This window comes from Phalacrocorax aristotelis, chromosome 23 (assembly GCF_949628215.1).
Source record: "Phalacrocorax aristotelis chromosome 23, bGulAri2.1, whole genome shotgun sequence".
NCBI classification, from domain to species: domain Eukaryota; kingdom Metazoa; phylum Chordata; class Aves; order Suliformes; family Phalacrocoracidae; genus Phalacrocorax; species Phalacrocorax aristotelis.
The window spans coordinates 6,792,531-6,816,453 of record NC_134298.1 but is presented as its reverse complement, the minus strand read 5'-3'; the positions used below and the strand labels follow the sequence as shown (position 1 = coordinate 6,816,453).

The following is a 23,923-nucleotide window of genomic DNA, read 5'->3' as shown; positions in this document are numbered from 1 at the left end:
TCCCTCAGAGGTTTCCCTGGGAGCTGCCTGGACTTGCTCTGTCTGCAACAGTTGTGCCATCAAGCCTAGGAAGGTCATAGCCCTCTGTGGCTTTTCCAGATAGGTGTTTCAGCACTTATCATGTTTTCTTCATTCCTGAAGGCCCCAGAGGAGGGAGGAAGGCTGGAGGGGTGAGGAGGAGGAGGAAGAAGATTGCAGCAGTCTGCTTCCTGCCCAGATTCATTTCTCGGTCAAATTCCCCCATCATTTCTGATAGGCTGGGCATGGTGGCACTTCCCTTCTCACGTGCCAGACTTCTGCAAGGTTTTCTGGAGCCAGCGGTGACAGGGAGGTGGTCTCAGCACGTAAGGCAGGACACAGGCCAGAGCATTCCTGAAGAACAATTGGGCAGAGCAGCTGCTTGGGCCAGCTCACAAATTTTATTTATTCTTTTTTAGCTGTCAAATTAATACTTTGTCTTTTATGAGCACGTCTTGGGTAGGGCCATGCTCCGAGAAACCTGCTCTGCACAGACAGGTCTGTTTTAGTCAAGAAAAGAGGCAGAGGAGCTACCAGCAGACATGGTCGCAGAGGATTCTGCCGCTGATGCTGCCGAGGGGCTTCCTCAGGGTGAAGAAGAACCTCGAGGACAGTCCCTTGTTCCAGCCCTTCCGCATGACCTGAACATGTCAGCCCAAGGCCTCCCCCGCCTCGCCAGCTGCCCCGGCCCGCAGCCCCCAGAGGCACTCCGTGGCTTCCCTCCAGTTACGCAAGAAATGAATCTTCGTTTCCAAGCAGAGGTTACACATCGAGAGATTTTTTAACCTTTTCTCCTCATTTGCACAGGTGCATTCCAGGGAAGCACTCCCAAGTCTTATTCACCACCAATATTTGTTCCTCGGAAAACGCTCTTTTATGTTGGGTCGGCTCATTGATATCTGTGTGTTTGTTTTGCTCAAGTTCCAGAAACAATTTCCTGGATTTGGAAATGAAGAAATCCATGCATTCACAAAACCCACATGATCCTGGCTATATGGCTATCTGCCTCTCTTGTTCTTGCAGCAAGTTCTCGGTCTTTGTTTTTGCAGCCTGCTTCTGTTGGGAAAGTCGGTCGGTTCTGCAAACAGCCTCTGCAACATCCTGCTGTTACTGGCACGGCTCTGCTTTGCCGGTGATCGTGCCCCGAGCCAGCAGCCGTCGACGATGGGCTGCAGAGGGCCTGGGAGGAAGGGTCTCCTCCAGCCAGTCCCTCGGCCACTTCGTTTTTCCTCGGCTGGGACCAGAGTGCGTCCCTCAGCCAGGCTCCCACTCCCCCTGCTTTCCCTCTGCCCTCCCGGGGACAAAAAAGTGGCATTTACCGGCTGCTAACCACCTACCCCGTCCCACCTTGGAGCAGTTGCGTCATTGCCGTGGTCTTACCCACCTGCGTGACTATATAACTATTTACAGAGTCTAGGGAGACGTCGTTTGCTAATGATGTTTGGAGCCTTCAGGGTGGGAAAATCCGGGATGACGCAGAGGCTTGTTCGTGGTGGGATTTTTCACTTCGGTGTAAGTACACCCGCGCAGTTGACGGGCGTGTGGTTCTCACAGGCGTTGCTGCTTTAATACGAAACATCCTCAGTAAATTCAGCTTAACCGGGGTTGTGGCTGGGATAACAGAGCCCTTACGCGAGCAGATTTTTACACCTGTGCAACAACACAAGGGGTGGTTAGTGATCCACCGGGGCAGGGCAAAATACCCTGCTCTGTTGACAAGCCCTCTGTCCACCTCATTAATTTTTTCCCGTTATTCTTCCACGCATGCAGGGAGCACAGAGAAGATGTAATGGCTTGGCAAAAGAGCCACCGAACATCTTGGCTTCACTGCAAAGCCAGCAAAGTCAAAGCCAAAGGAAAATGGTGTTCTTTTTCTGAGGGGTCTTGCAATATCCCTGCGCTCATGTTTGCTCCAGCGTTCGGGGAGGAGTTTGACAGCACTGCAACAAACAAGCCTTTTTCTATAGCAACTGGCCCCTCCAGGAGATCTCCGAGTCCTTACACAATGCAAATGGAAAAGCACTGAGACGTGAATGTCTGTGCTGCAGATTGGAAGCAACATTAAAAAAGCAACACAGGATTTCAATTTGGCTTTGTAAGTGCCAGGAGCAGTAACAATCCAATACCCACTGAAAAGAATTGCATCACTCTGGGACAGAGAGGCCTCTTCAAGCCTGGGGCAAATGGGATGGGATGTTAACACACAGCAAACAGCTTTGCATTTATTTATGTATTGCTAAGGAAGTTAGTGTTAGCGAAAGATGTCAGTGCGATGGAAGCACCTTCTTTGGCGGAGGCCAGCCCAGCACCGCAGTCACCTTTGATCTGATCACCACCTTCCTTCAGATGAGGCCTGAACCAGCTGCGTGCCGGAGCGAGGGCAGCGGGACGGGGCGGTCCGGCACCCCTGGAGGTGCTCACCTGCGTGCCGTTTCCCCAGAGGAGATGCTCGGCCCTGACGACGCGGTTTAGCCTGCTGACAAAGGGTTGCAAACGCCGGCAAAGCCGGGCGTGCTCTGAGCGCAAGCTGCAGAGGAGGGGACCGGAGTGTAAAGGCACCTTTTTCCACCGCCAAAACCCTTCCACTCCCCCACAGCCCAGGCGCTTTCCCTTCCTACGCTGTCTGTAGCTGCTGCAAACAGCGCAGTCCCCTATAACCGCCCGAGCATCCCGCGAGAGAGAAGATGCTCAGCTCGAGGGACCTAACAGAGATTGTGGTTCCCCATCTGCTCCCTCCAGCTGGCATCTCGCATTGGTGATGTGTGTGTGCGATAGCGAACGTCCTCCAGGTTATAAATGCTGTTTGTCAAGTACCTCATCCGTGGTGAATTTTACCAGCCAGGGGAAGGAAAGCTGCCGGGAGGTGACTCCCCACTGCAATCCCACAGCCGTACAGAAGGAAAGGGGCTGTGCCGGCAGTGTGAGACACTGTTTACCCAGGGATGCAAGGACAGGATTGTAAAGTGAGATCAAGGAATTTAAAGGAAGGGATGGTGTATTTCCCGATAAAATTGGACCTTTCTAACCGTCCCTTAGCGGTGGGGCAATGTTGTGGTAAGCCAAAAGCATTTACGGGCAGCAGAGCAGGCAGTTGCCTCGGGAAAGGGTATTTCGGATATATGATTTTAAAGGTTGCGGCGTGGCTCTGTGCCCACTGAAACTGGAAGAAACCCTTGAGCCAAAATGTACAGCGATCCAAAAAGATGTTTGGGGATTATTTATTATCGTCCATTCCCACTGCAGGAATGCTTAATGCAGCAGTCAGGCCTGGCTGCTCCAGGCTGGACGCTGTGCAAACATGAGTTAGAGACACGGTTGCCTTTAAATATATATTTTTCATCTGTTCCCTGTAACACAGCAGCCAGATAATTGTGCTGAGGGTGTGGGCAGACCTGGGTCTTTCTTTAGTTGGACCTGAGCAGTCACAGCCGCCCTTTAGCCAGGCATGGTGAGAGAACATTTCCCTTTGCACCCAGTTACACCAGCTTCGCTCCTTAATGTGGTGCCCTTGCCACGGAGGCAGGGACAAAGGGCCACGCTGTAACCTCTTAAACTCTTAAACTCGCCCCGCCGCAGGTCTGTTGGCGGCATCTGCACCAGGGAGTAACAGATACCTCTGGAGAGGAGCAGAGGGAAAGCCCGGTTCCGATCCTCCACCTGAAGAGGAGGCAGGCGTGTGCTTTTTGTTCCCGCTTTATTTCCACAGCCTCCGGCCAGCGTTCAGAGAGCGAGGCTGAAGCACCGTCCCCGTCCGTTCTCCCTCCACGAGCTGCGAGGGGACCCGTGCCATGGCTGAGTGCTGGTTTGGGGCCCCTGCTGACCTGCGCGGGATTGCAGGGGCAGAGCCCAGTCCTGGCCCTTGGCAGGGGCTCAGCTGCTGCAAGCAGAGCTGCTGCAAGCTGCTCCAAGCAGAGTTACCTTGCTGTGCACCAGCTGAAAGTCATCCCCCTGAGCAGCTTGGCTGAGTAGCTCCCTGCCATCAGCTGCCCTGCGCCAGCGCGCTTTGCAGGCTACCTGGTCTTCTGCCAGCTCAACACTGCTCTAGGTGTATCCTGATGGCTGGGTCTTCCCTCTTGCATAACACCTGGCCTAAGCAAGACTGCACTCTCGGCACGGGAGGGGCGCCAAGCAAAGCTCAGCCCAGGTGGGAGGGACTGGATTCCTGTTAAATTCAAAGATCCCAGAGGACCGAGTCCTTGCACGGACTCACCCTTTGCTGACTTTATGAGCTCGGGGTGCTGTTGGAGGTGTTCCAGCAAGAGCAGAGTGTGCAGGAAAGGGGAGGAGCAGCTGCAGCTCAGGTACCTGCTGAGTGCTGATCTCAAGGGCCATGCCTGCCTTTTCCCCGTCTCTTTCAAGTCCTTTTCTCCTTCAGTCCTCCGTGCTGGTGTTATTCACACTTTGTATTGGTTCTTCTCTTCCACCGCTTCTCTGTCTTCTCCTGCTGCTTTGCATTTAGCTGGTGATTATTCTTGTGCCTTGGGAGAAATCTGCTGCAGATGTCTCAAATAAGCCAAGACGTGGTTGTTCCTGCCTGAACAATACTGCTGGCTGGCAGAGAGGCCAAGTGGTGTTTTCCCTGGGTGGAGAAGGCCACTGGATGTTCTCTGAGACATGGCTTGGGATTAGGCTTATTGCTTAGGCTAAGGTTTTAGACTTTTCTCAGTAGTCTATGGGTTTTATTTTATTAGCAATTACCTTTCTTATTCACTCAGAGTTTGAAGCCTATTTAAGGTTTCCAGCGATGTTTGTTGACTGTGCATCCGTACGAGTGCTGTGAGAGGTTTCATTGGCTCTGCCTGAAGTGAATTCAGCCTCAGCGAGGCTGTGATCGCGTGTCTGTGTGCACCCTGCTTTCTAGTGGGAGGCTGCGGTGTGGTGAAGTGTTGAGAGTTCAAGGCAATAAAAATGCCATGTGGTAGCAAGAAGTGCGACTAGCTGGAGGCAGTGGTTTGTGTAGGGCTCAGGCAGAAAATCAGCTAGCAGTGCATTAGTCAAGGTTATTCGGTTATGGTACTTTCTTAAGCCACTGACAGTCAGCAAGGTCAAGGCCTTGCGACTCAGGTCAGTGTCAAGAGATGCTGTGAAACCAAAACCAAGGTTCTGAGGAGCTGTCATTGCGTAAGAGGGGAGCAGAGTCTCAGGATGAGTGCGTGGAAGCTGTGCAGGCAGGAGCACTGCAGATACGCTGCCTGTGTCGGCACATGTATTGCCAGGAAGATGAAGGACTGAGGAGGGGAGGAAGAGTATCTAGTCCCACCTTGTCCTGTTTGTCCCTTGGACCCAAGAGAAGGGCATGGAGCACGGTCTGCTGCTTCACAAGGTTTCAAGCCCTGCGATGTAGTGCTGTAAGCTCAAGGGAGCATGCGGGGGGCAGTGCGGACGTACAGTGTCCTTCTGAAACGCTTAAAGGTCTGCAGAGCCCTCTGTGCAGCAGCTCCATCCTGGGCCTTCCCTTGGCACCCCCGAAATGCAGAGAAACTGCCTCTCTTACCGTAACATGCTGCCTAATGCAAGGGGACAGAGGTGAGATGTGACTCTGGTCTCAGACGCGAAAAATCCAGGCTGGTGCTCCAAGGAGCTTGTTAGTGTGTCTAGAAAGTCTCACATTCCTGTAACTTATCTCAAACATTCCTAGGATTAGCTATTTTAGTATCTTTTTGGAGAGACATCTTCTTTCTAAAGATGCTCTTCTTGCTGCCCCCTCCCTGAGCTTCCCGTGTCCACCGCTCACCCCACAAGGAGCCGGAGGGAAAACCCTCCTGGCTGCACTGGGACCTCTCCTGGGAGTAGGGGACGAGGCTCTGCTGCTCATCTTGTACCCAGAGAAGCTCTTGCTAAAGGGGAAAGAGCCATCCAGGGAGAGGAAAAGGGAGCATGGCAGTGGGAGGGGGAGTTATTTGAGTAGCAGTTTCAACATTACTAATAACTCTCCTCTTCCAAAACCCTGGAGACCCTTTCAGAAGTCTGAAGTGTTGCTAAACAAGTGATGCACTGGGGCTGTTCGCAGGGGGGTCGCTGGGGGAGGATGGCTTCTGCTGACGGGTTGCATTGGAGTGTTTCTCACTGCCCCAGCAAGAAGTCCTGCTTTGGCAATGGTCACGCAGATGCTGCCCCGATCAAATACCGAGTTAGCGATGCTGTCTGGGATTTAGTGAGGGCTTCTTTTTGCTGCTGAACTTTCTAGTTATTCTTGTTTGAGGCAGGAGGGAAGCGGGTTTGTCTGACAGTCGCCCCTTCTCCCCCTGGACACTGGGAGGGCTGCCCCTCCTCAGGCACCAGCTGCCTCAGGCTCCAGGTGCCGGACCCCGCTGTAGCTGGAAGTATATTAATATTTGCTATGTGATACCTCTGCTCGCTGCTCTGCAAGCAAAACACAGCATAACCATGGCAACTTTTTTCCTCAACCTCATCAGCGTGCCCTGCTAATCCAGGCAAGTCACTCCGCAGCCCTCCCAATGATCAAGCTGGGTGTAATGAGCTCGGTAAATCCTGGGTGATCCCAGCAGCTCCTTCTGCTCTTCCTAGCGAGGGGATGCGTAACAGGCTTGTCATCAGGACGCTCCCAGGGCTTGTGTTGCAAGGAAAAACAACCCAGGCTTGGCAGCTGGCTTTGCTGTTTTGGGGTCTCAGCGCAGACAGGGAACAAGCCTGTGTCCCAGCTCGTATGTCTTCGCTCCAAATAACCGCGCTGGGACACCCAGGGCTCTGCCTGTGCAGCTGCCAGGCGAAGCTGAGAGGCAGCGTTTTCGGCATGGCTGTTCCCTTGCCTGATCTGCTGAAGCCTGGGGGAGAGCCAGCACGGAGGTGGAGCTGGGGGTCCGCACCGAGCTCGCTGGGCTCCGGCAGATGAAGCCAGCACAGGGCCCGGCCCGGCAGGACTTGTCCCGTGCAGGGTCTGTGGGGCTCGATCCACGTGGCCGCTGCAGCCTGGCTGGGCCGTGCTGTGCCTGGCGGGTTTGGGAAGGGTGTGCAGACAGTTATCTAACAGCTGGGGTGTGCCTGGCACGGCCGTGGCCCGAGGGCACCCTGCTTCTCCCACCGCCACCCAGGAGGCACCCTGCAGCCCTCCAAGCCCAGCACCCTACCTCGACTCTCCGCAGCCCCACGTGGGTGCTCCAGCTCTGGTCCCAGTCCCGACGCACTGAGCCCAGCTCCTTTTCATGTCAGGGGGCTGCCTGCCAAGCTGGGCTGGAGGCGGAGGGGAGGACTGGGGTTACCGTGCTGAACTGCAACTCCTGCCTCACCGAGTTGGGCCTCTTGGTGCAAGAGGCAGTTGTGTCACTAAGGGCCTTTATAAGTGTGTCTGTCTGCAGCCAAAATGTGTGGCTTGTCCCCTTCATCTTAGGGGGAATTCTGTTCCCTAGTCTGTTTCCAGCAGCAGAATCTCTGTAATTTCCAGTCTAGATGGGTCTGTGGCCAGCTTATTTCTATCTCTTCTTGTGCTCGCCTTGTCTTAGCTTAAGCAGTGTTCCTTCCCCCAGCGTTTCTGTACAGCCGCTAAATCCTCCCAGCCTCGGTTAAGCCCTGCAAGGCCTGCCTGCAGCGCCCGGGTTACCTCTGCCAGGGCTGCGATGCTTCTGTTGCAAAGGGCACCGCGCCGCACGGCAGGGCTCGGGCGTGCTGCCGGCTTTGCCGTGTGCTGCGGGCTCCCTGCCTGCGCCCGTGGCCCTTGCGTTGCTGCCCGGGGGTGCAGCCTTCGCCAGGGCTGCGCACCAGGGCGCTGCTGTTTCTCGTTGCTCTTGGGGAGCCCTGATGTCTGCTGGCAACATTTGTCTTTCTCATGCCCACACCATGCTGTGGCTAACAGCCACCTTGTGATTGACCTCCTTCACCCAAGCCCCTCTCCTTTGTTCCTCCAGCAGAAGAGCCTGCAGCTGAGGCTCAAAATTCCTGTGAGGAGCCTGAGAGACCTCTTGCTTTAGCCCAGAGAAGGGAAAGGAGGAGAAATGAGGTTTGGAGGCTAGTTCTGGCAGCATCAGGCACAAGAAAGATCAAAAACTCAGGGCAGGAGTACAAGAGAGGAGGGAAGCTGTTGCGTGCATGCTCCTGGAGCCCCCTGACAGTCCTGGTTCATGCACACTGCACGTTATTTCTGTACCTACTTAAATTAAAACCAGCCTTGTCTTGCGGACGCTGACTGGAGCCAGGCAGTTCTTCTCCCCAGGGGAGAATCGAATTTTCACTCCATCTAGCTTGTGTTTTTGACCTGGAATGACTCTTCTTTTTATATTTAACAAATGCTCCCTCCAAGCCTCGTACTGTGCTGCTCTTCTCGCAGCGGTGCCTGCAGCGTCACGGCACATACGTGCTCCAAGGCCAGAAACCAGACGTGGGCAGACCGCTTACCTGCGATCCCGCTGGCCGCACGGCAGAGCCGCGCCGCGACTGCTTCGGAGGCGACACGGGCTCCGCAGGCACGGCCAGCCGGGCTGGCCGGTGGGAAAGGGGAGCTCAGCTCCCAGCCCACTGCTGCATCCTCTGTGCCTCGGGGTTTGGGTCCAGAAATGCCAAGGAAGAGCAGCACGCGGTGCTGGCCGTGGCACGGCTGGCTGGAAGGCACTGTGGGCTTGCAGGAGGGACCCCACCACGTGCAGCCCGAGCATCTCGCCCGCCTGCCCCCCGAGCCTGGGGAGCGGCTGCTGCCCTGAGGTCCAGCTCTTCTGCCCATTTTCTGCTAGATCCCTTCGCGGCTGGCCCTCCGTAGGGACGACCTGCTCCAGACTCTGTCCATCTCCCGTCAGGGCTGGAACAGGCCGGCCGTGCAGAGCACAGCCTGGAGGTGCAGCTGGGGCTGCGCGTCTTTCCCCTTTGTAGAATTAATCATTTACAATTCGGGGATGCCATGTGCCTGTCTAATTTGCAACTAAAGGCACGACAGCTGCCTCCCAGAGGTGCTCTCCCTTCTGCAGCACAGCCCTTGGTGCAGGACACGTCCTCGCTCCTGAGCCTTTCTTACAGACCAGGCTGCCTGGTCCATCAGAGACTCGGGAGACACAGTGGGGTCCGGGCTGGGAGGAAGCTAAAGGGGTTTGAAGTGTTTATTAACTTCTGCAGTCTTTAAAAACCTCTCCTAGCTCTGTTGAGAGTGTCAACTGGTGTGACTCATGACCCATAGCTGTGACGAGTACACTGAGCAGCAGCAGGCAGCAGCAATGTTTTGCTTCTCATTCACTAATCTTCATGAGTCTGGGCTATTCTGGGTGTCTCTCCGGTGTTTCTCCGGCAAGAGGAGAGGCTTCTTCGGGGTTATATAATTCATCAAGGGCAAATCCAGCCTGTTTTGAGCCACCTCCATAACAGATCTCAACACCCAGCCACCAGAGTTAGTCACTGCTTACCCAGACATGACGTACCGCGCCAGCCCAGCACTCCTGCCCTCGCCCGCGGGGGGTTAAGGACTGCCTGCCTAAGAGCGACGTGTCTCTTAATCCTGTGACTCCATAGTTAATCAACCCGAGATACGTGAGTAAATAAGTCAGTCGTACAAGACTGATGCAGGAAAGGACAAATATTTTAACAAGCGTAGCCCACTGTTTGTGTTGCACACCAGAGCCACACGGGGTATGGAGGAGGGAGCCCTGAGCTGCAGGATTAACTCCTGTCAGTGAGCCTTTGGCTCCGGCTCTCTGGACATCCCGTGGTCCCCACCGGTGCTGCCCGGAGGGGTCGGGCCCATTCCCGTGCAGCCCAATCATGGGGAATGTGCTTGGCTTTCATGTCCCCGAGCACTGAGGTGTTGAGCTTTGGCTGCCACAAAGGGTGTGGAGGGAACAGGCTTATTTTCCTCATCCCAAGACAAACGAGCGAGGTTCCCCCAGCGCGTTTGGTGGCAGTGAGTTTTGCTGAATGGCAGCTCCCGCCATGCCGACGAGCACGAGGGAGAGCAGCAGCTGGGGGAACCCCACTTGTTCCTGATGCAGTAGGACAACCTCCCCACCTCCAAACGGTGTCCTGAGACCTTTTGCCCAGAACCCCCCGAGGGAAGCCTACCTTCTGCCATGGGGATTTTTTTTAATGGCAAAGTAAAAAATACTTTCTATTTAAAGCGAAGCCAGACAGTATTCAAAATTTAATAGCAATCAGATTCCTAGAGCAGTCCCTTGACTGAGAAAGCAGCCACATACACAGGCTTCCAGGGCTCAGCTCACATTGTAACAGCAAAATAAACCCTCAGATTAAATGTACGCCCACTTGCAGAACATTGCTCTGGCAGGCTGCTCCGCGTCTCTGGCCCACTGCGAGCCTACCCCGCATGGCTCCGGGCTCGCTCTCTGCCCTTGCCGCTCTGGATGGCTTCCGAGGGTCAGGGTCCCATTCGTTTCATTCTTAACCAATAAAATAAGCACCGCGTAAATAAAGCAGAATCTAGTTTTTAGGCCTTTGAATCCTGAAAAGCTGTTGCAAACTAATCCTCCTTGCACTTGCCCAAATGCACTGTGGCACCGGGAGCAGAGGCTGGAGGGGGGTGGAAAAAAGCAATAGAGGATGACTTGTTTTCTTACGAGCTGAATTCCAGCTTTGCACTCCAAATCCCCGTTTTTATAGACTTTTCCGCTGAAGTCTGCTCCTGCCCTGGGCATGCCTGTGTAACCGCTCCTCTCTCTGCATTCCTTAGATTCTTCTTCCGCTTGAGACGCTGGATTGAAGAAGGGGTCTGAGGTCCCTGGTGGAGAAAGGGAGGCGAGGAGGAGGAGGAGGTTTCTCTTGGACTCTAAGGCATCAAATCTGGAAAACCAAACCATGTCACAGGTCATACAAAACCACGTGTTGCGTGTTGGACAGACCGTATGTGTTTCCTCACAGGAGGAGAGCAAGAGCCTGCACCGGGCCGGGTACCCGGGCTGCTCGGCGCTGCCGATGAAGTATGCCTACTACTCAACGGAGGGCTGGGCTGACCCGTCCGCGATGGTGCACGCCAACGCCTGCCTGCTTCCCAACGGAGGGCTGTACGGAGCCCACCCCTTGTTTGAGCATGTGGCTGCTCACGCCCAGGGGAAGGGGCAGCAGGACACCTCTTTGGAGACACCCACTACCCTGTATCAGCCAAAGGAGGAGGAGGAGGAGGACACCAGCACGGATCCTGAGGCTCAACCGGTGTCTCCTACCTTGGACATATCAATAGAGAGTCTCAACCAGCTGATCCTAGAAATCGATCCAACCTTTCAGCCGCTCATGTGCAAGCCAGTGGAGGATGCGGTCCAACCTTCTTCTCAGGGTGACGCTGCTGCCACCAAGAAACAAGATCTGGAGGCAATAGGTGAGGCAAAAGGTGCTGGTCGTGCAGTGGAGCCGGCGCAGCTCAGACCTAGTGAAAACCATTTGCAAGAGGCAGAGTGAAAGCCCGGGGCAGAGAGGCTCTGCTGCGGGCAGGGTGAGGTCCTGTGCCCCTGCGAAGGGCTGGAAGTGGGCATCAGCGACGTCCCCGCCGTCCCCGTGGGATCAGCGTGGGGTACGGTCTGCCCACGTCAGGGCTGCATGTAAAAGAGCAGGAGAACAGGTTGTGTGTCCAGGCTCTCCGCCTAAGTCGTGTACTTAGGTGGCCCCGGTCTGACCGCTTTTGAAATGTCTCGTGTCCAGCTAGCTCAACAGGATCCAAAGGAAAACAGGGAGAACAGCCTTAATTCAACCTGATTTCTGTTTCCCTGTGTTTGGAGAAAACATTTCTCATAAGAAATGGGGCTTGTAGCTCTCAGAAAATGCCTAATCCAAGTCATTACCATCAAAGACCAGGGAGAGGCACTGACCTCTGGCTGCGATGCCTGGAGCGCCCTTGCCCTCGCAGCAGAGCCCCAGCTCTACCAAAGGGCAGCGGAGCCTTTCCCAGGGTCATACTTGACCTGTGGAGGCACAAGGACTTGAAGCCAGATTTCCAAAGCCTTGGGCTAAGGTACTGATCGTTACACAACCATCTCATGTAAATGTTCCCAATCGTTTTGCCAGGGAAATTCTTTTTCCAGGGCTTGCGCGCTCCTCCAGCAGCATACCTGGCATACACAAGGCAGAACATCAGCAGCACATACCAACCCCCTCTTTCTGCTCTCATGCCTGGGTGCCTGACGTGAACCCGTTTGCAACACTCCTGTCATCCCTGCAATCCAAAGCTGTGCTGTGTGCGCTGCTCCTGATCCAAGCGCTCTTGCCTGGGCTCTTCCGCAGTGTTAGCAGCTCAGCGCGCTGCGCACAGGGTCACGCGGGCACAGAGCGTTCTGGTGCACCGGGGGTGCTGTGATGTGTTTAGGTGCCTAAAGGTACAGTCTCACTGCTTCGGAAAAGCCTTATTGCCTATCTGTGTCTTTAGACACGGAAATACCTTGAAAATCTGTCCCTAACCCTCTTCCCAGAGGAAGGTCAAACGAGAGGATGTTAAAGGCATGAAAAAATTCTGTTCTCCCTGAGCCCTCGTGCCAACCTCCACATGAGGAACGTGGGGTTGGGGGAGGACGAGGTACGTGTCTGCAAGTGCTCTGAACTGCAGCCCTGGCCCTGTGAGGGTGCCGATGCTCCAACGGGCGAGCGGCTGAGCCGGAGCCGGGGCGCGCGGGGGCCGGAGCGGTGCAAGCAGGCGGCACCCCTGCTTCCTGCCGGGGTGGAAGGGGGTGGCCTTGCAGATGAAGTACGGTGACAAAGTGCAAGTTCAGCTCTTGGCTCCCCAGGCTAGTGTTTGGAGGCGTTCAGGCATCACTCGAGGGCTGGAGTCCTGAGCAGCTCAGCAGGTAACGTGCTAGTGGTTTTGAAAGTCTGGCTCCGAGTGTGGAACCGAACATCTGGAAATCTGGCCCTGAATTCAGTAGGAAAAGCCTCACTTCAGCTTTCATTTTCTTTTAACAGCTCTTATTTTTTTATGCAAACTTCCTACCGCTGCACAGCATCCCTGTTCACGCCCCTCCTCCTGCTGCAGCCGTGCAACCCGTGCATGCGCCGCTGCACCCCCCTCACGCCAGCTGGCCCCCTGCAAATGCTCCCATTAGGCTCCTGCCTCCCTTTCCCCCCCTGGCCGTGCAGGGAGCGCTGCACAGGGCCCCTTTGCTCTTTCTGAATAATTTCTACACCCCTCCTTTCTGCCTGAAGCATGTTTCCCTGCAAGCACGGTCGGTTGATGTGCTCTTGTCTAGTGGAAACCACGAGGAGTGCTTTTAGCATAACAGACGCTGTAGAAATAAGAGACATGTTCATGACAGTCACTTACTCCCTCTGGTACTTGCTTCTTCCTGGAGAAGAGGAGGGCGTCTCAGCCTGCATGACAGCTGGGCTCCGTGTCTGCAGCACTTCTGCCACTCCTTGATGCTGAAAAACTTGCCAAGGTCTTGAACAAATATTTGATGTTTAACCACACCTGATATGCCAGAACAAAGGCAGAAAAGTAGGAAGCAAAGGGACTCGTTAGCCCAGGGTGCAGAAGCTCTTGTTATTTCTCTAAAGGACAAATTAAAAACCTCATTTCTTTTCTCCTTTGAGGGAGACACTGACAAAAAGCACCCAGCTGAGAGCTTGTTGTAGGGGTTTGCACGCTGATACCAGAACCACGTGTCTCCGGAGCCTTTCTGAGGACGGGCTTTGGAGGAGCTGCTGCTGGCTGCCAGTGGCAGTAAGGGTGTGGAGGGGGAAGGCTGCGGTTCTGGCTCCTTCCCCGTGCGTGGTCCAGCTGCATCCCCGCTGGGGACCAGCCCTTCTGGCTTACCCGGCGCCTCCTCGGCGGCTCTCTGCTGGCCGTGCCGATCCAATCCCGCGCTGGGATCGGCACAGAGAAGGGGCTCAGAGAGTAACTTTTGTACAGACTTGTGCTTTTCCTGCTCATCAAGCTTTATGCCCCAGAGGTCTGGCTGTTCCTTGCAGTAAACAGGGTCTGCAGTGCTTGGCAGTCTGGAGTCAGCTGCTCTGCCCCAGGCAGCTACCCTCACCGGCAGGTCCCAGGGCAGGAATAAGGCACATAACATCAACTGGCAGGGAGCTCAGGGCTCTTAAGAGCAGTTTTTTCATTGCTGCAGCAAAAAGGTTTTTCGTCTCTCCAAGAAACACCTTTAAGAAGGGAAACTTTCCTAAACTCCACAGCAGGGCGAGAACCAGGAGCTGAAAACAAACCTGGGCACGTTCAGACTAGAAAGGAGGCGCACACTTCTAGCGGTGGGGGTGATTAACCACTGGAACAGCTTCCCTGGGGCGGTGATGAATTCGCCATCGCTGCAAGCCCTTAAATCAAGTCTGAGTGTCTCTTGCTAAAAGGCACTTTCTAGCTCAGCCAGAAATTATGGTCTTGTTCAAGGAGCCCGGTGACTGATGTGCATGGGGCGCCTGGGAGCCAGGCGTCCCCTTCCCTGGCTGTGAGGTTTCACTGAAGGTCTTGGAGCAAGTGATCACAGAATCCCAGGCGGGAAGGGACCTCAGGGATCATCTAGTCCAACCTTTCTAGGAAGAGCGCGGTCTATACAGGAGGGCCCAGCACCCTGTCCAGCCAACTCTTGAAGGTGTCCAAAGTGATGCTCTGTCAGATGTGTTACGTTGTAAATAATGGCAAGCAAAGGGGTTAGGAGATGCCCTGCTGCCCCGGGCATGAATGGAAGAGCAGGAAGGTGCACACAGCAGGGCACAGGCACAGAAACTGCCTTGGAAATTATTCCTCTAAAGACTTGTGCAGGATGGGAGGAGGGAAGGGAGAGCAGCCGGCCCCTGCCCTGGGCTGCATGCTTGCTGCTGGCACGCCTGGTCCCATAGCTGACACCCAGAGCCTTGTAACTGCCCTTGTCCCACACGGCTTCCTTCTGCCTCCTGCTCCACAGCCACGGTGCCGACGGTGCGAATGTCCGGTGGCGCCTGGGGCCCCCGTGACGTCCCCGTGCTCCCCCGCCCAGCCAGCTCAGAGGGTGTGAGGGCCACACGCCTGCAGCCGCGGGCACCCTCCGAGCCTGATGTCATCCCTGGGGGGGAGCAGCCAGATGTTTTTCTCTTGAGTCAGGTACAAACAGAGCGGCTGCTGGAGGAAACACCCGCCTCTCGCTGCAGGTCTCGGCAAGCACCGGCTGTGCAATGCTGGTGAGGGGGGTCTGCGCAGTCAGACGTGACCGCGTGTAACCCCCCTTGCCTGGCAGCCCACCTGCGCTTCGGTGGGTCACCGTGACTTGGGGTCCATGAAGAAATCAGCCCCCATAGGGTCTTAACGAAGGCCAGCACTGGGCCACGGGGGTCTCCCTGGTGAGCCCGGGGTCCTCCCCTGGGCCCAGCAGCCCTGCAGGGCATGCGAACTGGAGCCAGAATTAATAGCAAGAACAACAGAGGTGCACGTCCCCCACAGAGCTTAGCTAATGAACCTGACTCAACCACTGAATCCGTAACAACCTCCTCTTTCTTCCTCCAGACATTAAGTACATAGAAATGACGCCAGGCAGAGCCACGTGTCCCGAGCTGCTGCAGGGCTCCCCCAGCGCTTCGGGCACGCTCTTCTCAAGGTCCCCCCAGGGCAATGGCTTCCTGCCCCAAAAAGGGGGACTCAGAAGCAACTACAGCACCAGTGGAAGTGTGGTTTTCTCAAGCCCACCTGGACCTGCGAGCCCCCGGTCGGCCACGCCGAGCTGCGCTGCCTCCCCAACCGGCAGCAAAGAGTCCAAGTGCATCGCTGTCCCCCAGCAGTGCGCGTCTGGACAGACGGACAGCATCTCCTACGGCCCCAGGTCTCTCGGCACCTCCCTGGCCTTTGACAATTTGCTGAAGCCCATGCACGTGGTGAGGGCCCAGCAGAGGAACAGCTGGGTCTCCCCACTCTCCTCGAGCCCCGGCTCGGACACCAGTTACATCCTTGGAAGGTAAATGCTGCCTTGTGTCCCAGTCCTGGCGCGGTGATGGGGATGGAAGGGGCACAGGGCGGTTACCCCAAGTCCCATTGCCCAAGACCTCCTTCCTCAGGCTGGGAGTCAATGCCCCGCGGGGCTGGCGTGGTCCCTGGGGTGGGCTGTGCATCCTATCCCAGCTAAACAGCCCCACTGATCTCCTGCTGTCTGTCTCCCTCTTGCAGCAGCACCCACTCCCTCCACAATGACGACTCAGATGCTCACCCCGCTGCCTGCTGCTCCGCTGACTGCCCGTCCCCTGCCAGCCCCTGCCCATCATCCCCGAGCATCAGATCTCACTCTGGAGAAGCTTCTGTCCTGAGTCACCACCTGCCCAGGGCAGCCAGCTCTGCCACAGCCAACCCCTCCCCGTCCCAGAAGGGACAGGCCAGCAGCTGCCCCCCCTCCATCCTCAACTCCGCAGCCGACATCCAGGTGCTGCTGGTGAATGGGTGCCTGGAACAAGGAGATGCGTCTTCCAGGCTGGCCAAGACCCCCCCAGCCTCTGTCAAGCAAAGCCCCCCTCCCAGCTGCAGCCCGGCCTCGAGGCTCGGTGGCCTGAACAACGCGCTGTCGGCACCAATGCTCGCCTGCATCTCGGACAGTAAGTCACCTCCCTGCCGCAGGGCAGGTCTGGGGGGGAAGGAGCCGCAGAGCCCCACAGCTGCCAGGAAAGGGGCAGCAAACACTCGTCTCTACTCTGGTTTATCTGTGGGTTATAGACACGAAGGACAGGAGGTCCTTGCCGGACCTAGAGATCCTCGGTGTGTCTCCACAGCCTTGCAGGGCTCCGCGGTGGTCTCCAGCTCTTTGCTGGTGACCCTGCATTAGCCATGGTGTTTTGTTCACCAGGGTCCTGGGGCGTGTGCTCAGCAGGCAGAAATGCCCTGGTGCCCTCAAGGAGATGCAGATACACATATTTATAGCACCTGAGAATGAGAACCGTGATTTTGCCATTTCATACTTATTTGTGGGCCCAGAACCGGTGGGGAGGAAGGGTTAGGGTTCCAGTATGCTCTGAGGGACATCTAAAGATACCGGAGTTTATATGGTCCCTCAGTCAAGGGTAAACAATACGCTATTGTTCTCTGGAGGAGATTAGCAGAGGCAGCTCTCGGGGCAGAGGGTTTTAATTGGGATTCTTATGGGAATAGCAGGAGGGCTTTGCGGGTCAGATCTCCAGCTGGTGTACATCCCCATGGTCCAGTGGGCTTGTGCAGGGCTGGGCAGACTGGCACTGCTGGGGATTCCACGTGCTGCCTCTCTGCACTCCATCGCAGCCTGCTGGGAGAGATAATTAGGTGGAGAACGAATTATTCTGAGTAGGGAGGAAGCCCTGGTCAAAAGGATTTAAAAAACACTTCGACTCTGGCCAGCCTGAAAGAGAAATATCTTTGCTAGGTCTCTGTCCTGCTCGGCGGTGTCTGCCGTGAAGGTCATTCAGGGCCCACGCTGGCCTTGACACCGTAAGGTCTCTTGCAGGTCCCCTCAGGGCTGAGCAGCCGACCATGAAGTTTGTGATGGACACATCAAAATACTGGTTCAAGCCGAGCATAACGAGGGACCAAGGTAAGGCGATAAGTGTCTCTGCTGGGAGCACCCCATCTCAGACTTGCTCTCATTGGGTCTGCAGGACTGCTGCCGGTTCCCCAGGCTGCCGTTTGCCTCCCTGCAGCATCTCAGTCCAGCTCTTGCCCGTGCTGAGGTCCTCTGGGGACTCAGTGATGGCAATTCAAAGCATACTGGGGGTTGATGGGCACGGAGGGACCCACTCACAGGTCTAGGGGGAGGGCTCAGAAACACGGGCTGTGCCACAGCCCCTCCGTCCCCTGCCTCAGGTCCAGAAAAGCTTCTCCTGCCTCTGACTTGCTGCGACGCAGCATGGCCTGGGCAGGGGCTGACTCTGTCCTGCGGACCACAGGCCCACAGCACGAGCCAGGGCCCCTCAGGCTGCGGCGGCACCGCAGTCGGTACCCGCACGAGGGATGCGCGTGGCCTCAGCAAGCGCTCCTGATGATTTCTCGCTGCTAGCAAGGGACGACTCCCCACGAGAGCGTCGGCCAGACGTGAAATGCAACGCAGGGAGGTTCCACCTGTTTTGCTTGGCTGAGCCTCCGCCTGTGCTTTGACAGCAATCCAGCTGCTGAAGGACAAGGAGCCAGGCACGTTCGTTGTGCGGGACAGCACATCGTACCGGGGGTCTTTCGGACTGGCGATGAAGGTTGCCGTCTCTCCATCCGGCAGCCAGACAGGTACAGGGACTCGCTCGGAAAGGTGGGGTTTGCTTCAGGGATTTAACTGAAACCAGTCAAACTAAAGCAAGCTGAGAAGCCACAGGACTCTGGTTCTGTGAGCGATGCTGGCAGCGGGGTCTGCATGTGCCCATCCCCATGCATGGGGGGCTGGCGCCGCGCCCACCGCACAGAGCAGAAGCTCCGGTGGATGCCCTGGGATGGGGCCCCGGGGACGGCAGGGGCGAAACAAAGGCCTTTCTGCCAGTGCTGACACCATCTTCAATCCCGCTTGCAGGCGATGAGAGCAGTGACCTCGTCCGGCACTTCCTCATCGAGTCATCTCCCAAAGGGGTGCACTTGAAAGGAGGCAGCAAGGAGCTGTATTTCGGTAAGGACGCTGCCGTCACCCGCAGCAGCCCTGGCAGCCCCAGGAGCTGTTACCAAAAGCCCCTCGAAGCACCGGCCAGGACCAGGGCTGCTCCCCCAGCCCTGCAGCGAGTGCGTTGGCGCGGGGGCCCTGCAGCCCCTGCCTCCTGCCAGCGAGACTGTGGTAGCAGTCTCCACAACAGGAACGTGGAGCTGGGGTTGGAAAACCCACTTTTGTCCCTGTGAGGCCCCAAACAGTCCATCCTAACCCTCCCCCCCGTCCTTCTGAGGTCCCTGGGACACTGTTGAGGGGACAGAGGCATGTGGGTGGGAGCTTTCAGGCACCAGGGCCCTGCCAACTCACGGTTCTGTGTTGTAGGGAGCCTCCCCGCCTTTGTGTATCAGCATGCCATCACCCCGCTGGCACTGCCCTGCAGGCTGAGCATCCCCACCCGAGGTAGGTGCCGGGGGCAGGAGCGATGCTGCGGGCGGTCCCTCCTGCTGGGCTGGGGAGATGGGGATGGTCCTGCAGTGGGGAGGGGCCGAACCGCCCAGGGGCTCGTTGCCCTGGCCGTAGGAGGAACAGGGACCTGCAAGAGCTGTCTCGAGTACGGTGGTGTCTTGCTTCTGCTGGGGATGGAGGGTGGTCAGCAAAGCAGCGGGGAGCAGGGGACCACTGAGGGTGGGCAAGGAAAGGAGGAGCGGGGAGGTCAGAGATGAACGGAGCCAGGAGAGGGAGGTGGAGGACAGTTAAATTAATTACTGCTCTAAGCCCCTGCAATTTAAGCAGCCCTGGGACTCTGGGCCTCTTGTGAGAGGAGGAATTTCACCCAACACAAAGTGGTGACGCGGAGCAGCCTGACCGGCGGACATCAGTGCTCCTGTCTGTCGTTTGTGCAGATCTTGCTGATGGAGAAGATAGCCCCGACTGCACTCCTGAACCCGCACTATCCCTGCTGAAGAAAACTGCTGGTGAGGAAAGGCGCAGGCTGCTGTCACCAGGGGACAGCTGAGCCTCCGAGAGCGAGAGCTCTGGGCGTGCACCCGCGCTTTGGGCTTCAGCCCTTGCGTATTGACCACAGGGCTCTATTTTTTTGTTTTTTTTTTTTCTGACACCACTCGCAGCTGACGCTGAAAAGCCGTCGCTGTCTTTGGACCTGTGCAGAACAGCAGGACACCCCGGTGCCTCCGTGGGTGCCAGTGCCATGTCCCCCGCCTGGCTTTACCACCAGGTTGGAGACACCTGTGGGTTTTCTTCACATCCTCAGACCACAGGCCTGCAAGGGAACCTGATATTTTTAAAGAAAGGAGACTTTTAGTCCTCACAATAGTGAAGTAAGGTTTGAAAAGACAGTTCCTGAGGTCCCAAAGCTGATAAAAGACCCACAATTTTAAATAGCCCCTGATTTTTAAGCCTGTCCCGATCGGCCTCCACCAGGGCGTTGAACTGATGGGCATTGAATATCTGGAGTTTCTCGGAGAGGGATGGGGCAGTCAGGGCTGGTTAAATTGCTGAGGGACCTTACGGGAGACACACGGGAACTGCGCAGCAGGGTGGGGAAGGGTCTTTGCTTCTCTTGTGCGCCCGGGTGCCCCAGCCAGCGTGCAGCCGCGGGTGGGCTCCAGGTGAGAGCAGAGAGCGATGGAGAGCGGGCTGCGCGGAGGGGTCACGGCGCAGTCAGGGGAGTCAGGAACCGCTTTGTTTTGCTGGAAATTCTGAAACATAAGTTGGCAAGCTGAAAAGTTTAGTTTGACCCAGAACAGCCCTTTAAACAGCTCAATCAGCCTGAAATGTCATGTTTTAGGTTGGCCTTCAGCTGTTAGTTGGCTTGGGGTATTTCTGCTTTTCATTAAAGGAAATATGTAATAAACAGAAAAAAATCCAAATCTGACATTCAGAAACCGGAAATTAAATACCCTGACTTTTAAAACAATTAGTGCAAAGAATTAAAGTAAACCAAAATAAATTCGTGAAGAGTTTCTGAGTCACCAAACCTTTAATTTTTCATCAGAACAGATCTGACGCGCCTACGTGTGCCCGGTTCTGCAGGATGATGCCTGGGACCCGGCCCTGGACCCAGCACCGCCGGGCTCAGCACTGCACACGCTCAGCGCAGCGAGACATCGGCCCGTGCTGAGCCGGGCTCTGTGCTGTCCTTGCAGAGTGCAACGTCTTGTACCTCAACACGGTGAAGATGGAGACGCTCACGGGAGCCCCGGCCATCCAGAAAGCCGTCTCGTCTACCTTCGAGCTGGAAACACTGCCCACACCCACCCTCGTGCACTTCAGAGTGAGCGAGCAGGGAGTCATGCTGACGGACATCCAGAGGAAGTAAGAGCTGCCCGGGGAGGGTCAGGACGGGGCTGCCGGGCTGCTGCCGCGGCCAAGGGCTCGCCAGTGGCAGGGGAGAGCTAAGCGGTCATGGAAATGCAGCTCGCCCGCGACCGCAGAGCTCTCTTCTTGCCTCTCAGCCTGCCAACGTGCTGATCTGCAGCACGTCAAGAAACGCTGGCCTGCTAGGACGGGCCTGTGTTGCAATCCAGGGATGGACTTCATCCCTTCTGTTTGCAGCACAGGGCACGATGCTGCTTTACGCGAAGCTAATGGCAACATCTGAAGAGCTGGAGGCAGGAGCCGGCTGAACCCGAGGGCTGCCTGCGCTCGGTGGCCAGCCCCGGGGAGCGGGACCCCTTCAGCCCCACCGCCCGCGCCCCCCCGTTCCCAGCAGCTACAACAGCTTGAGAAGGGCTTGAATTTGCAAACGCCTGTTTCTCCCACCAGCTCTGTGCGGGCACTTTCCTCCTCTAACCCCACGCTCTCCTCCTTCCCCCGACAGGGTGTTTTTCAGGAAGCACTACCCCTTGGCTGCCATCAGGTTTTGCGGGATGGATCCTGAGAACAGAAAGTGAGTTATCGGCCGCTCTGTGGGACGAGGGTGTCCGTGCCGGTCGGAGCCGCCGCGCGGTTCTTGCTTCCCCACGGCTCCCGGCGCGGCTCCGCTGCTCCCATCTCTGCACTGCTTAAAATCCCAAACCCCAACCGCCGGCTGTGCAGCCCCTGCCGGGCTTAACGTGCTGGGTTTAGCTAAATGTAAACCTTGACTTTGCAGCTGATGGAATGAGTTAAATATCACTCTTTTGAGCAAATCCAATTCTGTTCTTCCCCCAGGTGGCAGAAGTACTGCAAGTCCTCAAGGTAAGAGCTGCGCAGGGACCTCCCGCGGCCGAAGCATGCCGGTGGATACCTGGGGGGAGGCGCTGCTTTGGCCCAGCCTCGCCCCTCCAGCGGGTGCATTGCAAAGCTCTGCAGAGCCGCAAAGAATCAAAGCTCAAAAAATGAGGAGGGGACGCAATACAAGTTAACGTGGTGGCAGAGTGAGATGTGGGACAGATGGGTGAAGCTTCGTGGGGAGTTTTGCTCTGTAGGTTTTGATGAGAGGCTTGGCTACGCCCAGTTCTCCACACCCCCTCATGTAGAAAGCCCCCATCCAAATCCTTCGTCCTTCCCAGTGACTCGCTTGCTCTGGGCTCAGGAAGTGAGTTTATGTCTGGCTCTACCTTGCGTTCAAGAAACTTTTCACAGCTGGGGAAGCCTTGCCAGAAACACTTCTCCCGGCTGTTTTGCTTCCAAGTAAACGTGATTGGGGAGCGGGCCAAAGTGGAATTGCTGGAACTGGGATTTTGCTATGTGGCCGGGGCTAGTTTAAGCGTATTCCTTTGGATTCCTGGATGCAAACTACATAAGGCTCTCTCTCCTTTTTCAAAGGATCTTCGGGTTTGTGGCCAAAAGGCAGACAGATTCGGAGAACGTCTGTCACCTGTTCGCAGAGTACGACACTGTGCAGCCACCATCACTTGTCATCGACCTCCTGTGCAAGCTCCTGCTGGCCCCGTAGAGGACAGAAACCCCAGACAGCTCAGGGCTGGCAGCTGCCCACACAACGCCGAGCTTCTACTGCTCACCTTTTCTGGCTTCTGGGCTGCATTTTGGCAACAGCTCATATTTATATTTTTGGTTTGGTACGTACAGTCATGTCAAGAGTCTCATATGCTCTGGTGGGATGAGATGTTCCTCCGAGACCCTACACGGGGCATCGCACGGATGGCCGCTCGCGGGGAGCTGTGCCGAGCTGGGAGCGGAGCGGCAGGACGGGAGCTGTGCTCGCCGCAGGGAACCGCTGCCTCCCTCACCCGGCATCGCCATTCGCTTTTCTCCGGAGGACCAAAATACTCTGGCTGAGATGTCTGTCGGCTGCGGGCGATGCCTGCACTGCGGGGGTCCGAGCTGAGGCGCGTTCGGTGGAGCTGAGCTCCCACCTTCAGGGACTCGGCCCTAACCCCCCCCAATGCCATGGGAGGGGAGGTCTGGTGCAGGCAGGGGGGATTCCCCTCCCTGACAATAGACCAGGAGCCAGTTTTGCAAATCAAAGCATATAAAAGCACTAGGCCCTGCTGAAAAATCCTGCTTCCCTCAAGGAGCATCAAAAGGCAGCGTATTTATGCCTGGTGCTGGTAAATTCTCTTGCTCTCTTTTGCAAAGCGGGGTTACAGGCTAGCTCAACCTCCAGGCATCGCGGCAAGCTGAGAAATAAATGTTGACATTTTCATGACAGTAAAACGTCGGGTTTTTGGAAATGACTTGCATGAATCCGGCCCAGATCCTCAGATGACGTAAATTGGCGCAGCCTCGTGGAAATCGGTGCTGCCGTGATTTACACCAGCTGAAGAGCCAGCTCTTGCTGTAATCTCAGCGTGGAGTAGAGCGGCTCCGAGACCACCATACAGCCGCCTCCCTTAGCACTCGCTTACCTGGTGCGTCTACATTGTTTTAATTTTGGACCCTGGGCTAACAAACCCGGCTAAGGGGTATTTTCAATAAAGCAGCGGATCATTTATCTCACCACAAACACTGCAGAGATGTCAGCAGCTGAGATACGTTGCTCTGCTCTCCCAAACTGCCAAGCGTATGCACGCGTTGCACATAACAAAAAAGTCACTCTCCTCCAGGCGGGCTGTGAACCGGCATCCAGCTGCCACGGCTCTTCGGCCACGATAAAAACAGATATTGGAGTTACCGGGGGGTGGGGGGAGCACCCGGCTCCAGGTTGAGAAACCAACGGCTTCCCCCCCCCCCACAGCCTGTCTGCCCCTAGCTCTGCTCAGGCAAACCCCAGCACCCAGCCTGGGGCCCCCCCAGGTCACGCCGTGGACCCCCAGGCCCTGCACGCTCCGCATCCCCATCGTACTGCAAAGCCTCAACTTCCAGACCCAGGGGAACGCGGCGCCCCAAGGTCACGGGCAGCTCCGGGGGACGCGGCTCAGCCCCCACGCCCCGGGCTTGCGTGTCCCCAGCCCCGCGGGGACCCCCAGCACCCGCGGGCTGTGCAGGATGCGACCCGCTGCAGTGCGCGCTGCAGCCGGCAAGGGGCCCCAGCACGACACCGTGCAGCCCTGCCTGCACCCTGCCCGCGCCCTGCCTACACC

At 56.5% G+C, this 23,923-nt stretch overlaps 1 protein-coding gene across 1 annotated transcript; it reads left to right on the top strand.

Annotated features, from left to right (window-relative positions):
• The first annotated feature begins 4,218 nt into the window (after nucleotides 1-4,218).
• TNS4 (tensin 4) lies at nucleotides 4,219-23,343 on the top strand. The gene is made up of 13 exons (XM_075116897.1): nucleotides 4,219-4,319; nucleotides 10,637-11,278; nucleotides 15,371-15,815; nucleotides 16,025-16,443; nucleotides 17,322-17,408; nucleotides 17,972-18,091; nucleotides 18,369-18,461; nucleotides 18,819-18,896; nucleotides 19,340-19,411; nucleotides 20,603-20,771; nucleotides 21,277-21,345; nucleotides 21,609-21,635; nucleotides 22,206-23,343. Exons 2-13 carry the CDS (start codon nucleotides 10,762-10,764, stop codon nucleotides 22,333-22,335), a joined length of 2,226 nt encoding a protein of 741 aa, XP_074972998.1. The 5' UTR covers nucleotides 4,219-4,319; nucleotides 10,637-10,761; the 3' UTR covers nucleotides 22,336-23,343.
• The last annotated feature ends 580 nt before the right edge of the window (nucleotides 23,344-23,923 follow it).